The sequence below is a fragment of the Buteo buteo genome, chromosome 14 (assembly GCF_964188355.1).
Source record: "Buteo buteo chromosome 14, bButBut1.hap1.1, whole genome shotgun sequence".
In the NCBI taxonomy this organism is placed as follows: domain Eukaryota; kingdom Metazoa; phylum Chordata; class Aves; order Accipitriformes; family Accipitridae; genus Buteo; species Buteo buteo.
The window spans coordinates 31,786,494-31,801,971 of record NC_134184.1 but is presented as its reverse complement, the minus strand read 5'-3'; the positions used below and the strand labels follow the sequence as shown (position 1 = coordinate 31,801,971).

Here is a 15,478-nt window from a genome sequence, read left to right as displayed (position 1 = left end):
AAAAAAATCCCTGGAATCAGGTATTACATTCTGGCAAGAAAAGTGTACCTGGACCCACGCAGACAACACGGTAGCCTTGCACAGGTGAAAATGAAGGGAGACTAGTCCCCTGCTCTCTTTCTTTTGCTATCTTGGCCCTCTGTCTACACAACTTTTACCATTGACGGAGAAAGCATGGAGGCAGAACAATGTCAGGCCCTGGAAGGTGCTGGCGTGGCTGTGGCAGCCTGGGCATGTGTGTGGAGCTTGCTCTGCCTCAAGAACTCTGGAAAAATAATGGCCGGGAGAGCTGCTCCACTCCCATGAAGACCATGGTTTCCTTCCCAGTTTGTCTGCCACCCTTCACAACTACCACGTACCTGAGAGCGGTCCACAAGATAAGGCAGCCACGACTACTTTTTAGAGTACAAATAGAACAAGAGTACATCAAAATTGATTAAAAGCTGTTTCTTTGTTAACAGTAATTCTTTGATAGAAGTCTGAATACTTCCACAGCTACAGCTATCAATCAAGGATGTAGCAATACAACTTGAATCTCACAGCGTAGAACTATGAAGAAATTTCCTGGGGTCTCATCTAACAATCTGTAGCATTTTCCAACAGATGACACATTAGCCTGTATTCATACTGTACACGTGGTGAAAGAGGATTTAACAAAAGAAGTCCCTGATGCACAAAGTTTCAGCCTTTCCATTTTCATGAAACCGAGTGCAAAGTCAACTTAAAAACATTAAGTTTGAGTTTCTATAAAAGCACTATTTGTTTTTAAAGAATTAATCAGATAATGAAATTGAGAAACTTCTTTCTCTGTTTAATATAATAGCATCTTCATGAAACTTTAGTATTTCAATCAACCAGATTGCACCCAATTAAGATACAGAAAATGCTATCAGCCTAAGTTATTCTAAATGTTAGGATATTAAGTGAAAATATTAAGTAAAATCTTTTTTCAGACGCCTCTGCCTGCATCTCTGATCTTTGATTTAGTTCAAACTGCTACCTACTTACATTAGACAAACTACCTGCTTACATTAGAAACCGAGAAGAGATCCTACATAAATTTTCCCCTCTTTTTCCCCCCATAAAGCAAGTAGTACAGGTCTATTTCTTTCCCATCAACAGCATAGTCAGGGAAGAAAAACAGATGAATTGACTGCAATGCCAGGGGACTATTATAACAGTGCCAGACGCAGACCTGTCAAGCTTGAAATGCTTCATACAAGACTCATCCAACTGATTCCAGACTCAGCCCCCAGTAGCACCTGAATCTTGGCAATCTGAGTTAATACTTCACAGCCTTGTGGGCTAGACATGACTGACTACAGTCATGGAAACCAATTTTTAGGGGCATTCTCTAGCTGCAACTTAGGGCTGTAACACCATTCCCAACATGCACCTCCAAGTGCTGGTACCTTCCTTGTAAAACATGAGATGTGAGGTCCTTATGGAAACGGATGAGTTCCAAGAGTTCAAATGCTTGAGGACAAAGACGTTCGCTGTGGGTACAACTGTGAAACAACGTACTCAAATGAGATGTTTTCAGGATGTAGTCTTACTTATTTGAGCTTATAATAGCCAGGCTTTAGCTCCATTATGGAGACATCTCATTTAGGTGTCCAAAATTATGTGTCTGCATGCAAGTTAAGACTTTAAACTCCCATTATAGCAAGTGGAGATCTAGTCAGTACAGACTGTGCCTGGAAAGCTATTCAGTGCAAACTGATGTCAGCTGAAATGCACTGACTGTACTACAGTTAGTGACTAAATCTTTACTAGTTATAATGGGAGCTTAGATCCAAGGCCACATATAGAAACACACATTTAGACACCTAAAATTAGATGTCTTCAGTATGCAGCTGAAGCACTGATATTTCAAACAAATGTCTCCAGAACCTTCCTACAGTCAGGCTGGGTTTGCAGTGTGGAGCTTGCAGTGTAGTGAAAAGAGGGAATAAAGGAGGAAATTAGAGAAGATATAAGGGAAGATTAACGGATCAGAATATACAGGAAAATAAGACAGGAAAAGGAGAACCTGACTGAACCTTTATAATGAATATAGTAAGTTATGAACTCATTCACATCTCAAAATGTGCAAAATTATTCAAGACAGAATAAAAGTTAGAAAAATATCTAATAGAAGAATGAGGAGAAAACCAAGGCAAAAGTGTTAGTCGTTTTGTCCATATAAAGATATTAGATCTATTTAACACATTTTTAACAGAAATCAATGACAGAAAAATTATTCTCCGTAAAACACACTACAGCCAACATTGTGAAAGAGATCTGAATTAATGCATTTCCCTTTTAATCTGTTTGTTGTTTTTTTTTTTTAATTTGTTGCTGCAGAAGGTGATAAAACAGGTCTAGTTTGCTTTTTTTATGAAACTTTCGCCAAGTTTAGTTTATTCTGGGAATAGCATGTTTTAGAAATCTAGTATTTATAATCCTAACAAAGTGCACACAACAGTAATGTGAGCTGCTCTGGCAGAAAAGCGGCATGATAAAGTACGCTTTTCCAGCAACAGCTTCTTCTATCATCCCTGACTACCTCTTTAAGGGCCAGAGGAGACTGGGACCACCAAGACCTGGTCAGTTATCAGACTTCACAGAGAGAAGGTCAGGCAGCTCCCAGAGAAGGCTGAGGGAGCCCGTTATGAGGCTAATTCTCATGGCCACTCTCAGAGCAGAAAGAGCCAGATCTAAACAACAGACTTCTGGATTGCTACGGTTAATTCTGGTCAGGTGAATGACCTTGTTTTGCACTACTTCGCAAATTTTGCTGAGTTAGTAAAACAAGTTTGAGAAATGGTCCTGAAAAGAGCGAAGACTGCCTCTGCCCTATTGCAAACAGGACTACAGAATCAAGTAGACGTACCCGAGCTAGCTTTAATTCAGCACTATACTAGCAGTAGTACTAGAAAAGCTGCAGCAACAGGGCTTACAGGCAAGTTTTACCTGCCAACAGTACCTGAATTACGGACTAGATTTCTCCCATGTGTCAAAGCCAATACATGAGCATTCTACATACACTACAGTGAGGGCTTAAATCCATCATTATTTCTTTACTGTATCAGAAAGGTATTTGCTGTATCTCCATCCAACTACTCCTGCATAGCTGACCAATACCAATGTTGTTATTATTTTTAGTTTGACTGTAGGTACCTGGAAATACAAACATCTATAAAACTATTTTAAAATGTATTTATTGAAGGTCATTTCCAAACAGAGGTGCTTTAAAGTTAAGCTACAACTAGACTCAGCTCTGAAACTCTACATGGACATCCTCAACCAAGAGTTAAGTGGCTTCAAGTGACTGTAACTTGCTGTGACCTCATACTTTCAGTTGTCTTAGCTTTCCTCAATGCCTTTTACAAAGGCCCTCCAAATACTTCTGACAGAGATCCTAAAATTCCTGTGTAGGTGATGTTAATCTAAGTATCCACATCCAGTTTCAGCCTTACATATCATGTTTAGTCCTCTGCAGCACTCACACAGAAGGAAGGGATAAGACAACTGAAATGATTTACCATTTAGGGTGGGGTTTCGGTGGTGTTTTTGGGGGTTGTTTTTTTGTTTTTTAAATAAACTGATGTATAAAACCTTGCATGTGTGCCTTCAGAAGGCTACAGTGGAGAAAAACTGTAGAGCATCTCTGAAGACAAAAAGGAAAGCAAATAAACTTACACATGTCATTGTGTAACATTTCAGTATTTAGAAATGAGAAACAGGTAAATGGAAACAAGGATGAAGAATTATTTTCTTCTTGGGCTACAGAAAGAAAAGATAACCCAGAGCAGCTTCTCTGGGTGGCTCCAGTAAGCTGTTCTTAATGGGAGCAGGAAAACTAGAGCACTAAAAACTTTGTATGCACATCTGGGTTTACTTGTAAGGGTTCATTATCCAGACTCTCAAGCTACCTAGAAAACTAGAGATGGTCAAGAAGAGAATTCTTGTTAACAGTGCTTTATTGGTTTTGCTAGTTTGTTCCATTACAACGGATCTATGTATTTAAATAATTATTCTTTCAGTCCTAAACTTTGCCCAGTGCTCCAAGATGGATACCAAGTAATTTAACAAACAAGATACGGTATTTCTAGAGGTGATGTCACCCTTAAAGCCAACATATGGGATCACTAATGCAGTGCCAGGTACCCTAGTACATTCTAAAATCACCACAGAACGACAGTGCACACGTCCTCCACTTAGAACAGTGGGTTTAGGATTTGATAAGCTGTGGTCTTCTCGAGAAAGAATCATCTTCCAATGACCATTAACAACTAGCCAAGTCCCTTCTGAGGGGCTTGCGGCAACTCGTACAGCATTTATGACAGGTCTTTAACCACCTCCAGTATTAATAAATGAGTTTGAAATAAAACTCAACACCAAAGGACCAGATGTTACTGAGAACAAAATAAATCTAGGGTTCTTTTTGGTTTAAACGTACTTAAATAGCAGTTGCATTTGGATTTTAAAACGTTCAGCTTGGTTGCTCTAACACTACCTGAAAACAACCAAACCTGCATGACAGCTGGCAGCAGATAACAGCAAGCAATAGATTGAAAGCAGTCCTGCAGAGGAGGACTTGTGGGTACTGGTGGATGAAAAACTAGACGTGAGGCAGCAATGTGCCAGAAAGCCAACCGTGTCCTGGGCTGCATCCCCAGCAGCGTGGGCAGCAGGTCGAGGGAGGGGATTCTGCCCCTCTGCTCCCATCGGGTGAGAGCCCACCTGCGGTCCTGCGTCCAGCTCTGGGGTCCTCAGCGCAGGACAGACATGGACCTGTTGGAGCGGGTCCGGAGGGGGGGACACGAAAACCATCAGAGGGGTGGAACACCTCTGCTATGGAGAAAGGCTGAAAGACTTGGGGTTGTTCAGCCTGGAGAAGAGAAGGCTCCGGGGAGACCTTATTGCAGTCTTTAAATATATAAAGGGGACTTATAAGAAAGACTGAGAGAGACTTTTTACCAGGACCTGTTGTGACAGGACAAGGGGCAACACTTTTAAGCTGAGAAAGGGTAGGTTCAGATCGGATGTAAGAAAGAAATTTGTTATGATGAGGGTGGTGAGGCACTGGCACCGGTTGCCCAGAGAAGTTGTGGATGCCCCATCCCTGGCAGCGTTCAAGGCCAGGTTGGATGGGGCAACCTGATCTAGTGAAAGATGGCCCTTGTCCATGGCAGGGGGTTGGACTAGATGGTCTTTGAAGGTCCCTTCCAACCCAAACCATTCTATGATTCTATAACAGTTTTATTCACACAATATCCTGGGTAATGGGCAGGTTTGCTGTTGCAAAGCTGAAGTTAATCTCAGAATGAACTAAAGTTTGTGTTTCACTGCTGTAGTCTCAGAATTGATGTGATGATCTTTTCTTCTTGACTTCCTTGAAAACACTTTTCAGAAGTATTTTATTCCTTATTTTAAAGAGAAAAAACCCCAAGGTTAAGATTGCTGAACTTTTATCTCAGAGACTAACCTTAATCCCGATACTTCATTTCATTTCAAAGCATGAAGTATTTATGACTCATTCTAATTTACATAGATTTTCTTAATTTATTATAAAAATGGCAATTTTCCTTTGCAGAGACATATAGAACATGGTCTCTCTTATTATGTCAAGTAACATTTAATAGCCCTTAGCTGTAACTTGGGACTGTTACAAAATGTGCTCAAGATGAGTCATCTTCATTCATTTATTCTGCAATACGAAGAATTCATGAATGAGTGATCTGCAGTAATTCAATTCTACAAAGAGAGCCCATTCATACATTTCAAACCTGGTTTTCTCAATCACTGTAATGTAGCTGATTATTTCACTAACAGAAGAAAATTTTGGCTTAAGAAAAGTTTCCACAGAAGTCTGAGTATATGTGAGAACAGTTTCATAGATTTAAAAGAGCTCTTCTGAAAAATAAACATTTTGGTCTAACACATGGATACCCAGACAGATATCTTCCTATCTATCCAGCAAGAAAAACACAGTTTCTTTGGAAAGTAAAGAGACTGACAAATGGTTTAAATTGAAGTTGCTTCAAGAAGGGGCAGAAGTCATCGCTATCAGACAAACCAGTAGGCAGCCAAAAAAAGTTTTATAAAATCAGAAAAATGGCCACTAGCACACAGAAGTGCTCATTTGAAGCTGTATTTAAGTCAAAATACATATAACAGAAAAGCAACTAAGATCCAAGATTGATAAATACAGAAATATAAAGCAACCATGCTTCTTATTTTACAGAAATATAAATGTAAGACACAAAGAATAAAATACACAAATTATTTTAAGTCATCAAAACTCTGCCAAAATAAAGCAATGAGATTCACCAAGGAGGAAAGGTCCCTTAACCATCACTGCTCTTTTGCCACCCTTAAGAGGTTTCAAACCAGCAAATAATCTTAAGAGCCTTTTCACCCAATCTTAACTGCCATAGAAGCAGCCCACGTTAAGAAGCCCCTTCTCACTTACCATACTTCCAAAACAGTCAGAGTTATACCAGCAAACATATGGTAAGTCGGCACAGAGACCTGGGTATAAATGCAGCATTTTCTTCAGAAGCTTAGCTCACAGAAAAAGCACAGTGTGCTTCTCCATTAATTGGTGCTTTAAGTTTTCATTGCTTCATTGATTCAAGGACAGCTCTAAAATAGTCACTTCACTCACACCTCTCATTTTTCCTGTAGAGACACTGTCTCTCCTTGTTTTCAGGTTGAGAAGTTTTACCCTATGTATAGAGTATCCAAAGTAAGGATAGTTCTCTTTACAAATAAAATAACTATGACAAGAGCAGTACAAAGATTGATGGAGCATCTCAATGTTTCCAACAGACAGGGATATGATGCAAGAAAATACAATTAACATTATGGTCAGATTTATAAACAACCCACATTGACTTCAGCAGACAGAGCAATCTCAAGGTGCATTGACGAGCAATAAAGCACAAGAGACATCTAGAATTATCCAAGGAAAAGCGACTTACCAAATCACCCAACCTACTGTATCTGCACTTCTACTGGGGATCCATCCAGAAGCAGCTCGCTACTTATCAACTTCCATTCTTTCATTTTAGTATTATACATACATAATTTCAATTTAAACATATGCCCATGCAAATTGCCTTGCAAGAACCTGAATTTACATTTTATCGTTTTCATCTTTGGTCAATATGTAACATTCCAAATTCTTAACTACCCTTTGTAAGCCCAAATTATTTCTCTTTCTCCTTGGATATCTTTTGGTAAGACTTTACTCCAAAGAGACAACATATTTGCTAATCACCATTTTGCTAAATATAAATTAGAATACAGGCTTAGAAAAATAGTACTTGAAAATTTTCTGTTCCTTAAAAAAAAATTATACTATGGTCAACATTGAACTGAAGTCCTTGTTATTTGTAGAATATTGAACATCCCACAAAATATGAAGTAAATTAAGTTCTCAGAACCAGTTCATTTTAGAAAGCAAACATCGGAAGAGAGATTTGTTTGGTGGTCACTTACCATTCTATCACAAATAACTAACTCTTGTGAATTATGCATGTAAGCTTTACAAGGGTCATTTTGAAAGGGATAAGGGAATGCCTGTAATAAAGTATTAAGTCCATTTCATGAAAAATCTTTGTTTATACTAATGCTTTGCCTCCGGGTGGATTCCAAGTGTCATATAAGACAAAAACATATTAATCGCAATATGCAATATATTTGTGGTATATAATTACAATTTTTCTGTGGGCAATACATGCTGTGGTTTTGCAAAGTAGTATACAGATACACATTTTAAACATATGTAATAGTACCTCTTTTTACATAGTACCTCACAGAAAAAGCTGAGTATGCATTCTTTGCAGAGGCTTTTAAGTCAATACAGTCAGAAAAGAATATAAAGATGGGTAAACATTTAAAGGAAAAACTGAGACTGGAAAAAAGTATTAGGAAAAATTATAATGACTAAAGTAACTTCCCACTGACTGCATCTCCACTGAATTTCAGCCATCTTTGCTTTCTTCGTGCCTTTTTTAAAAATAAGCATCTCTGCACATTTATAAGGTTTCCTCCAAACTATACTCATTATGTATTTCCACATCTTTAACTGATTTGACCTAATAGCTGAGTGCATGCACTGAAGAATATAACAGGGAACTGATGCAAGCTTGCTTTCTTTAGAGTCAACGCAGTAGTCTCCTGTGGCTATAACCTGTTTTGCAGACTGGCCATCCATTTTGTAGCCAAGTCAAGGGCAAACTATGTTTGAGAAGTTGTGGCACAGCAAAAAGGACCACCAATACCAAATTACTTTCCGCAGTGTGCATCATCTGAAATGGTTCACTTTATACAAATCCATACACAGAAAACAGGAAAGTAGACATTGCTCATTAGTTGCAATGCATACAACGAAAAAGGTACAGCATCAATTACTAAAGGAATTTCTTCTTTAAGCCAGACAGACCCAACAAGCCAAAAAGCAGAAAGATCTGTTGGCATAGCACTCATGAAACACAGAAATGTCTCAGGAGTGGCAAGAATAGATCAGAAAAGCAACATACATAAGATCATGTGCAACTCAGCTTCTGTTCTAAGATTAGTGAATGTACAGATATGAAAAACCTCTGTGCCCTCTGTTTTACTACCAACTGTAAGCCATACTTTCACGTCCTGGAAGGGGGAAGGACAAGGAGAATGTCTATATGACAGGAGGTTTGCAAAAGCTCTGGAACTGATTTGGGATGTGTGTTCTGAGATGACCAGTGCCACTTTTTAGGAAAGTTGTAAAAACCGTACCTGAGCTTAGACTTAGTGAGACCCAGCAACAATTGTCTAATAACTGCTCACGCTCACTTTCATATTTAAAGCATGAAGAAATCAGCAACTGAATCAAATCACAATAGTGAGCAGACTACTCGGAAAGCAAGACGGACCAGGCAAGGATAAAAGCTGTACCATGAAAGGGTAGAACTGTATCTATAAAGATATGATCTCAATATTTTTGCAGTTCATCACACACTTCCTGCTTTCAAGATGATCATGCAAGGAAAGCGTCAATTCATTCCCCCCCTCCACTAAGCCCATCTGATAAGTCAAAATTAAAACCAAAAATGCAATGCATGCCACTCTCTTCAGTATTTTGTGCAAGAGAAGTAAAATACATTTTATCTGTTCTTTAACTTAAATTGCAAGACAAAAAAAATCACTATGTTCCCCTCAAATATTGCCAAGTAGCTATTACACAGCCGTGTTTCAAATAAGCCCTATAGAACTGTGAGCTGCAACACTGATTCATTTGTGGCTCAAAGGCAGCAACAATACTACGCAACCAGCACAAGTTTTGAAAAATGGTGCTAATGGACATGTAAACTTTAAGAATTGTCGCTATAAACTTAATTACAATCCAAAGTCTCTTTTTAATCAGTTATTTTGTAGCCAAAGGATCTGTCTATGACACTGGAAACCAGACCTTTCATCTCTTCTCAGACTGGAGAAAGTGAGGAAAAGAGCCGGAAAATACTTGCTTCAACTTCCCGGAACAGTATCTGTTGAAGCTGGGCCAACATCCGAGAGAGAAAAGAAAGAAAAAAAAAAGGGGGGGGGGGGGGGGTAGGATTCATTGGCCCAGAAGATAACCAGCAAAAAAGTGACCTGATAGCAGAATCTGTAGATACTCTCTTATAACACAGTAAAGTGGTATTCTAAATAGCAACAACATCTGATTGCTTGTTTCTTGCAGCTGTAGATAGGCTTAACTGGTGGCTATTTTCATTCAGAATATGAAACAACATCGAAACTGACCACTGCATACAGGGATGCTACACTTAGACAAAGCATTTGTGTTTTGAAGCTGCACTTGCTACAACTCAGAAAGGACACAATTAGGCCCCTAGAGATAATGAAAAACTATTAGTGGGATAACAGACAGCTACTGTGGGGACAGGCAAACAATGTCCACATGACAGCAAAGAATAAAAAAATAAACTCAAACCAAATTAGCAACTGTAGCTTTTAATCTGAGGTCTATGTAATAAATTAGGTTAGTCAAAAGTTGCTACCACAGCACTTCCCTGTTTGCTTTGCAAACTGAAAATGTCGTGTTCCCGCCCCCCCAAGAAATTTAATTTCATCTAATATAAGAAAAAGTACTTTGTTTATGTTAGAGAAATCTAAATCAAATGATCCTTAGAACCTAATCTTTTAGGTCTTTAAATGGCTCTTGTATTTAAAATAATTTCTGTCAGTCTTTTACTTTTAACACCACAAAGTGCCTTTCATTTATCCTGATGCAGACTCAGGAAATATTAAAATGAATTTATTAGCTTTACCTGTAATGCACTGAAACTGTCCATCTTCTCTTCTTATTGTAAATGCTTCCCCTGGATTAACTTGCACAAGAATAACCTTAAAAATAAAAGAGTGTTTACAACCATTACACAGGAATATGATACAGAAGTCTGATAATTGCAAAATAAAAAAGAAAGTTTTACTGGGAAAAAACAATTTTTTTTTCTGGTTAGTAAATATATTATTTTTCACTTCACACTGCTTGCTGCCTTCATCCCACAGAGAAAAAGAGATAAGAGCAAGAACAAGTACAGATATTTTTAAACAAACATTTTTCAGAGAACCAAGGAGAGAATAACAACTGAGTAAAACAGTACCTGTACAAATTTTATTTTCTCGATGGCTTAGTATAATTAATTAAAAAGCTCTTTATACAGCTTAAATTATTTTAACAAATTACATTAATTTCAACATTAATCAAACCATTACATAAAGTTTCAGAAGGAAGCCTAGGATTCCTAGTGTTTGAATTTTCATCATAACCACTTGGCAAACAGTTTTCAACATTAGGGAAATATTGTGTCATTTCCTTCTTTACATGATCCAAGCATGTTTGTACATTCATTGATGATAAAACAGTATTAGAAGTCATGACAAAGTAAGTACCCCAGATGCACAGCATGAAGCAGTATGTATAGTTATATTTGTGGAAAGCTGTTTATCCTAATTTTGTAAACCCATGCAATGCAGAATTGATAGCAAAGCACATTTATCAGCCAAAATAAACAGAGGAAGCCTGACGTGTACCAAAGCAGAAGCCCGTTACCATTTTAGACTTCTGTATTCTCATTTGAAACCTGCCTTTCTGTGAGGAAAAAAAAGCTTGTAACCATGAAGAACCTAGCTAAAAATTATGAACAAAAGGAAAAAAACCCAGAAGAGCAGGTGCATTTCATAATTTCCTTTCTGGACACATCTTTCTTCAGTCACGCTTGCACGTGTCTAAATAAGAGTGTATGTCCTCCTCCTGGCATGAACTGGAGAGACACAAATCTTTATATACACAACTCTTCAGTATTATGGCCAAAAGTTTACTCTGTTAAATTGCTAAAAGAAAATAAAATTGGTCTTGTTTACAAAAAAAGGAAAACAGGAAACTTGAGTGTTACTCATTTTAGGAATACCAGAGAGAAAGGAAAGGGTGAGGAAAAGGCAGAAATCATACAAATTCCTCCCCTGCTGGTAGAGCAACTTTACAAGTTAATGAAAAGATGGCAAATTCTACCCTAACATACCTGCAACTTTGATGAGATATGACGGATACTCACATTTTCAAACTTAGGCCATGTGATTCAATACCAATTTAGCTAAGTTTTGAGCTTAAAAATACTACTTTAAGTTGTTTCACGTGGTACAGTGTTGTTGCTGGAGAAAGATGTGTCCAGAAGCTTTAGGCTCTTTGACAAAAACCAATGAACTATATCACTATTTACATTTTATCATGCTAACAAATTTTCCAGATCTTCTAAAGTGTGTCTGAATATAAAATTCAGGAAGAGTTAGCATTCATAATATAACTTAAACTTAGAAACAAGAGGGTTTTAGACATGAACTTCAAATAAGACTTACAGGTCTTCAGAAAATATTGTATTTCCAGAATTTATTGTAAAGTGTATGAAGGTAGCATTTTAACAACTGGCTATCACCTTCAGAACGTGACAAAGGAGAGAAATATGAGTAGATGAGTTCTTAAAATTTCTTTTTCAGACTTCCCAAGCAGGCGTAACTTTTTGAAGACATATTTCATTAATTTACTTACCCCTCTCTGCTACAACTGAAAGTTTTAGCTTGAAATTTAGACTGGAATAAAAGTACCTAAAAGCTTCGCAGGAGTACATGAGAACATCTTTCCATCTCTTATGTGTAGGCTGGATAACCACATTTGCCTAAGTCTTTTGGCTGACTTAGTATGTCCAAACTCCTGGTAGGAGCCATTCTGACTGCAGCTGACATGTCAATCTGCAATTTTCAGCTCAATATTCCTCTATGTATGAGCTACGAGAAGCATAAAATCTGCAAAGCCCTCGAGTTTTAGGGCAACGGCTAGTATAAATCCCTTGATTCCTGCTTTTAAAGTAACAGGGAATAGGAGATGACTGGTATTCCTGCATTGTTCCCCCTTTTTTTGTGTGAGTGCCTGAGGTTGGTAACCTGGGTAATAATGTTGCCTTGGGAACCTGCTGGTTTTCTTCCTCCAGACCTCTGCTGCGGGACATCCGAACTGGAGGTTCCAGCTGGCACAGTGGATGTGAGCATGGGAATACACGTACTGGCCCAACTGCAGCAAGCGGGCCCTGTGCATCCTGATCTTCTTTTATGGCGGTTTCTCTGGTGTGAGAATCTCTGTTGTTCACTTCACAACTAGCCTGAGAAGGTAAAGGCTCAAGACACCAGCCACGGCGTAACACAGCGAGAGGGGGGAACTGTTCAGCAGCGGCTGTGCCACAAGGCAACAGGTCTCCTGATGGGGTCCAGCACCACTTTGACACTAAGGATGTCATCACATTTCCACACTTCTGAGGACACCTGACTTCCACTCAAAAGGGTGGGGAGACTCGCCAACTTAACGCGGCTTAATTAGGTACTCAGTTCCCAGGAAAAGGAAATAGAGCCTTTTTGTCAATGGACTATTAGTCAACTTGATGTCTGACTGTGTTATTTATTTCACTGGCTCCCACTTTCAGCCTTGCTTTTATGTTGTGCATTTGCATTTGTATTTTACGACTGTTCCAAGATAGGCTGTATTTGTTGCCAAGTGTGCCAAAACAGAGCCCGAATCAGGGCTGAAGTAATTTCATAAGTTTCAAGAACTCCTGGCTTCAAAAGTCTTTGTGTTGGGGTAACGTGTGTCAACGTGACCAGCACTGGTTGCTGGACCAGCCTTAACACTGCTGAACCCCATGGAGTAATCACTGCTTTGAGAAGGACATTTTTGACACTTACCACCTCAGTAGATGCAATCTGAAATAAGAAAAATTAAAGCTATGCACAGAGAAAGAGAGACTGATACCTTTCTGGTCAGAAAAGAAATTGCCAAAGATAATCACTTACAGGGATTCCCTCTTATCTAATAAGAGTCTGCGGCACATAATCAAGTATGCAAGAAACCTTTTCCTTTAGAGAAATTAACACAGATCTTTCACAGCATCATGTGTTAGGCAAACAAAATCCACAGGTTGCTTAGTATTTATAGCTCTTTCATCTCATTCTAGGTGGCTTTGTGCAGATTTGCACATCTCATTGTCCAACACGCTGCTTCACGAACCCTAATATCAGGCTCTTGTCTTTCACACTGAATATTCTAGACCGTGATCTCCTTCCTCCTCTGGGCAAAACATTCATGTTAGCTTGAACTAAGTGAAAAGCTTTGGAAAAATCTGATGGTTTGGCATCTCTTCCCATGCCTCAATCTTTTTGTAACAAATCCTGTTGCTTTACTCAGAGCATCTAAAGCTCTGCTATCCAAAGGCTAACGTGCATTATTCTATCCAGATTTCCATTGCCTGCTCCTCTAAGATAACTATGATAATCTGAAAAAACTCATTTGTGATGTGCCAGTCTCAGTGGGAGGCACCTTTAACACAGCCACTTTTCAAATGCCATTTCTCTTTCTAAATCATCTAAATCAACAAAACACTAATTAATGACTTCACAAGCTAAACAAAATAATGCGAACTTAAGACACTGAGGCCTTGATACAGGCTCTAGAAGCCTACGAGCACTTCTAAAGCATAACCAACTATAACAGAACCTAATAAAATTTAAAAGTGTAATTTCTCAATGCTAACACAACTTTGACTCAACATATTTCTGCCTCAAGTTCAAAACATGCCAAGGCATTGCTATTAAGAAATGGGAGTATTAGATCAACAACTAGTTTTGTGTCATTTCCACTGGGACTATAAATTGTTTCCTTTAAACAGTTATTTAATGATGATCCACATGACCTCAGCACAGTTCCTGATGAAAAACAGTACAGAATATCTTTCCAGAGATTAGCATACAAGTTGACAATACAAGAGTGCAGCTACACACTTATGCTAAAAACAGTTCTTACATAAATAAAACAAAATGAACAGCCTAATGGCTAAAGTTTGAAATACCTGAAGCATCAGTTGCCAAAGACTATCAGAATTTTATCAGTGAAATGTCATACTTTTCAATGGTACTTAATTTATTCAACAACAGAGATTTTAGAAGATAAATTCAGATCAAATGAACAACATACTAAGCTTTGTAGTAGTTTAATTAAATAGATATGGATTATAGAGGTTTCTTCTTAGGGCAGTATTAAAAGCAAAATCCATCTTAAAAACATAGAAAGGCTTTGCAAAAAGGAATAGTATTCATTAAACCCCCTTCTTAGCATGGAATTCTTGGCTTTTTTCCTGATGTCAAAACATTTACTTTGCTGCCCATCCACTGTCAGTTCAAGATACATAGCCCGGATTGGCAAAGACCAGCATCCTAACAAAGCTGAATCATGCCTTGGATTACAAAGCTCAATGTTTTTCCTAAAATTGCCATTTAAACTCAGGCAGCAGCAGCCACATAAGAACATAAGAAATGTCCTCATCGTCTGGGTCAGCAGTCCATCTAGCCCAGTACTTTGTCTCCAATATATCAATTGAGATGCTGTTTAAGGAGAGCAAGTGAGCCAGGCCACCTTCTGCAGTCCATCTCTGTTATTGTCTATGAGTTTGCCTGAACTCTTCAAGTTCGCTTACACTTTGAATCACCTCCACAACCTTCTATGGCAGCAAGTTCCTGAAGTTCACTTTCTAGACGTTTTAAAACCATCTCCTACTAGTTAAATGCTCCCTAGTTTCTGTGCTATAGGATTTCCTGAACAGCAGTTCTGAGTAAATTTCATCCACCTCCTTCAATATTTTTTAAGCATTGGCGATTTCCCCCACCTTGTCCCCAGTCTCTGCAAACTGAGGGTTTCTAATCCCTCCTAGGAGAACTGCTTCATCCCCTTGACTATGTCAGTGGTACCTAAACCCACACCTCTATTAGCAAGTTACCAGTGCTTCAGAACATTCCCAGCTGCCGAAACAGTCACCTGCGATGATGAACAATGTTATAGTAGTCTTGAGCACAACACGGGATGATGCCAACCATCTTCTCCCACGCAATACTGGAAACTATTCCTGAG

General features: G+C 38.6%; 1 protein-coding gene across 5 annotated transcripts in view; it reads right to left on the bottom strand.

Moving 5' to 3' along the window:
• Positions 1-15,478, bottom strand: part of FNDC3A (fibronectin type III domain containing 3A) — a 121,893-nt gene that overhangs the window by 69,448 nt on the left and 36,967 nt on the right. For 3 of the 5 annotated variants that reach the window (XM_075046227.1, XM_075046231.1, XM_075046228.1), the window contains one exon: positions 10,302-10,377. The exons of 1 other annotated variant lie outside the window; for it this stretch is intronic. In XM_075046227.1, coding sequence (XP_074902328.1) covers positions 10,302-10,377 — 76 coding nt within the window. Of the gene's footprint in view, positions 1-9,442; positions 9,451-10,301; positions 10,378-15,478 lie in introns of those variants that run through there. One more of the 5 variants, XM_075046229.1, reaches the window with a different exon arrangement.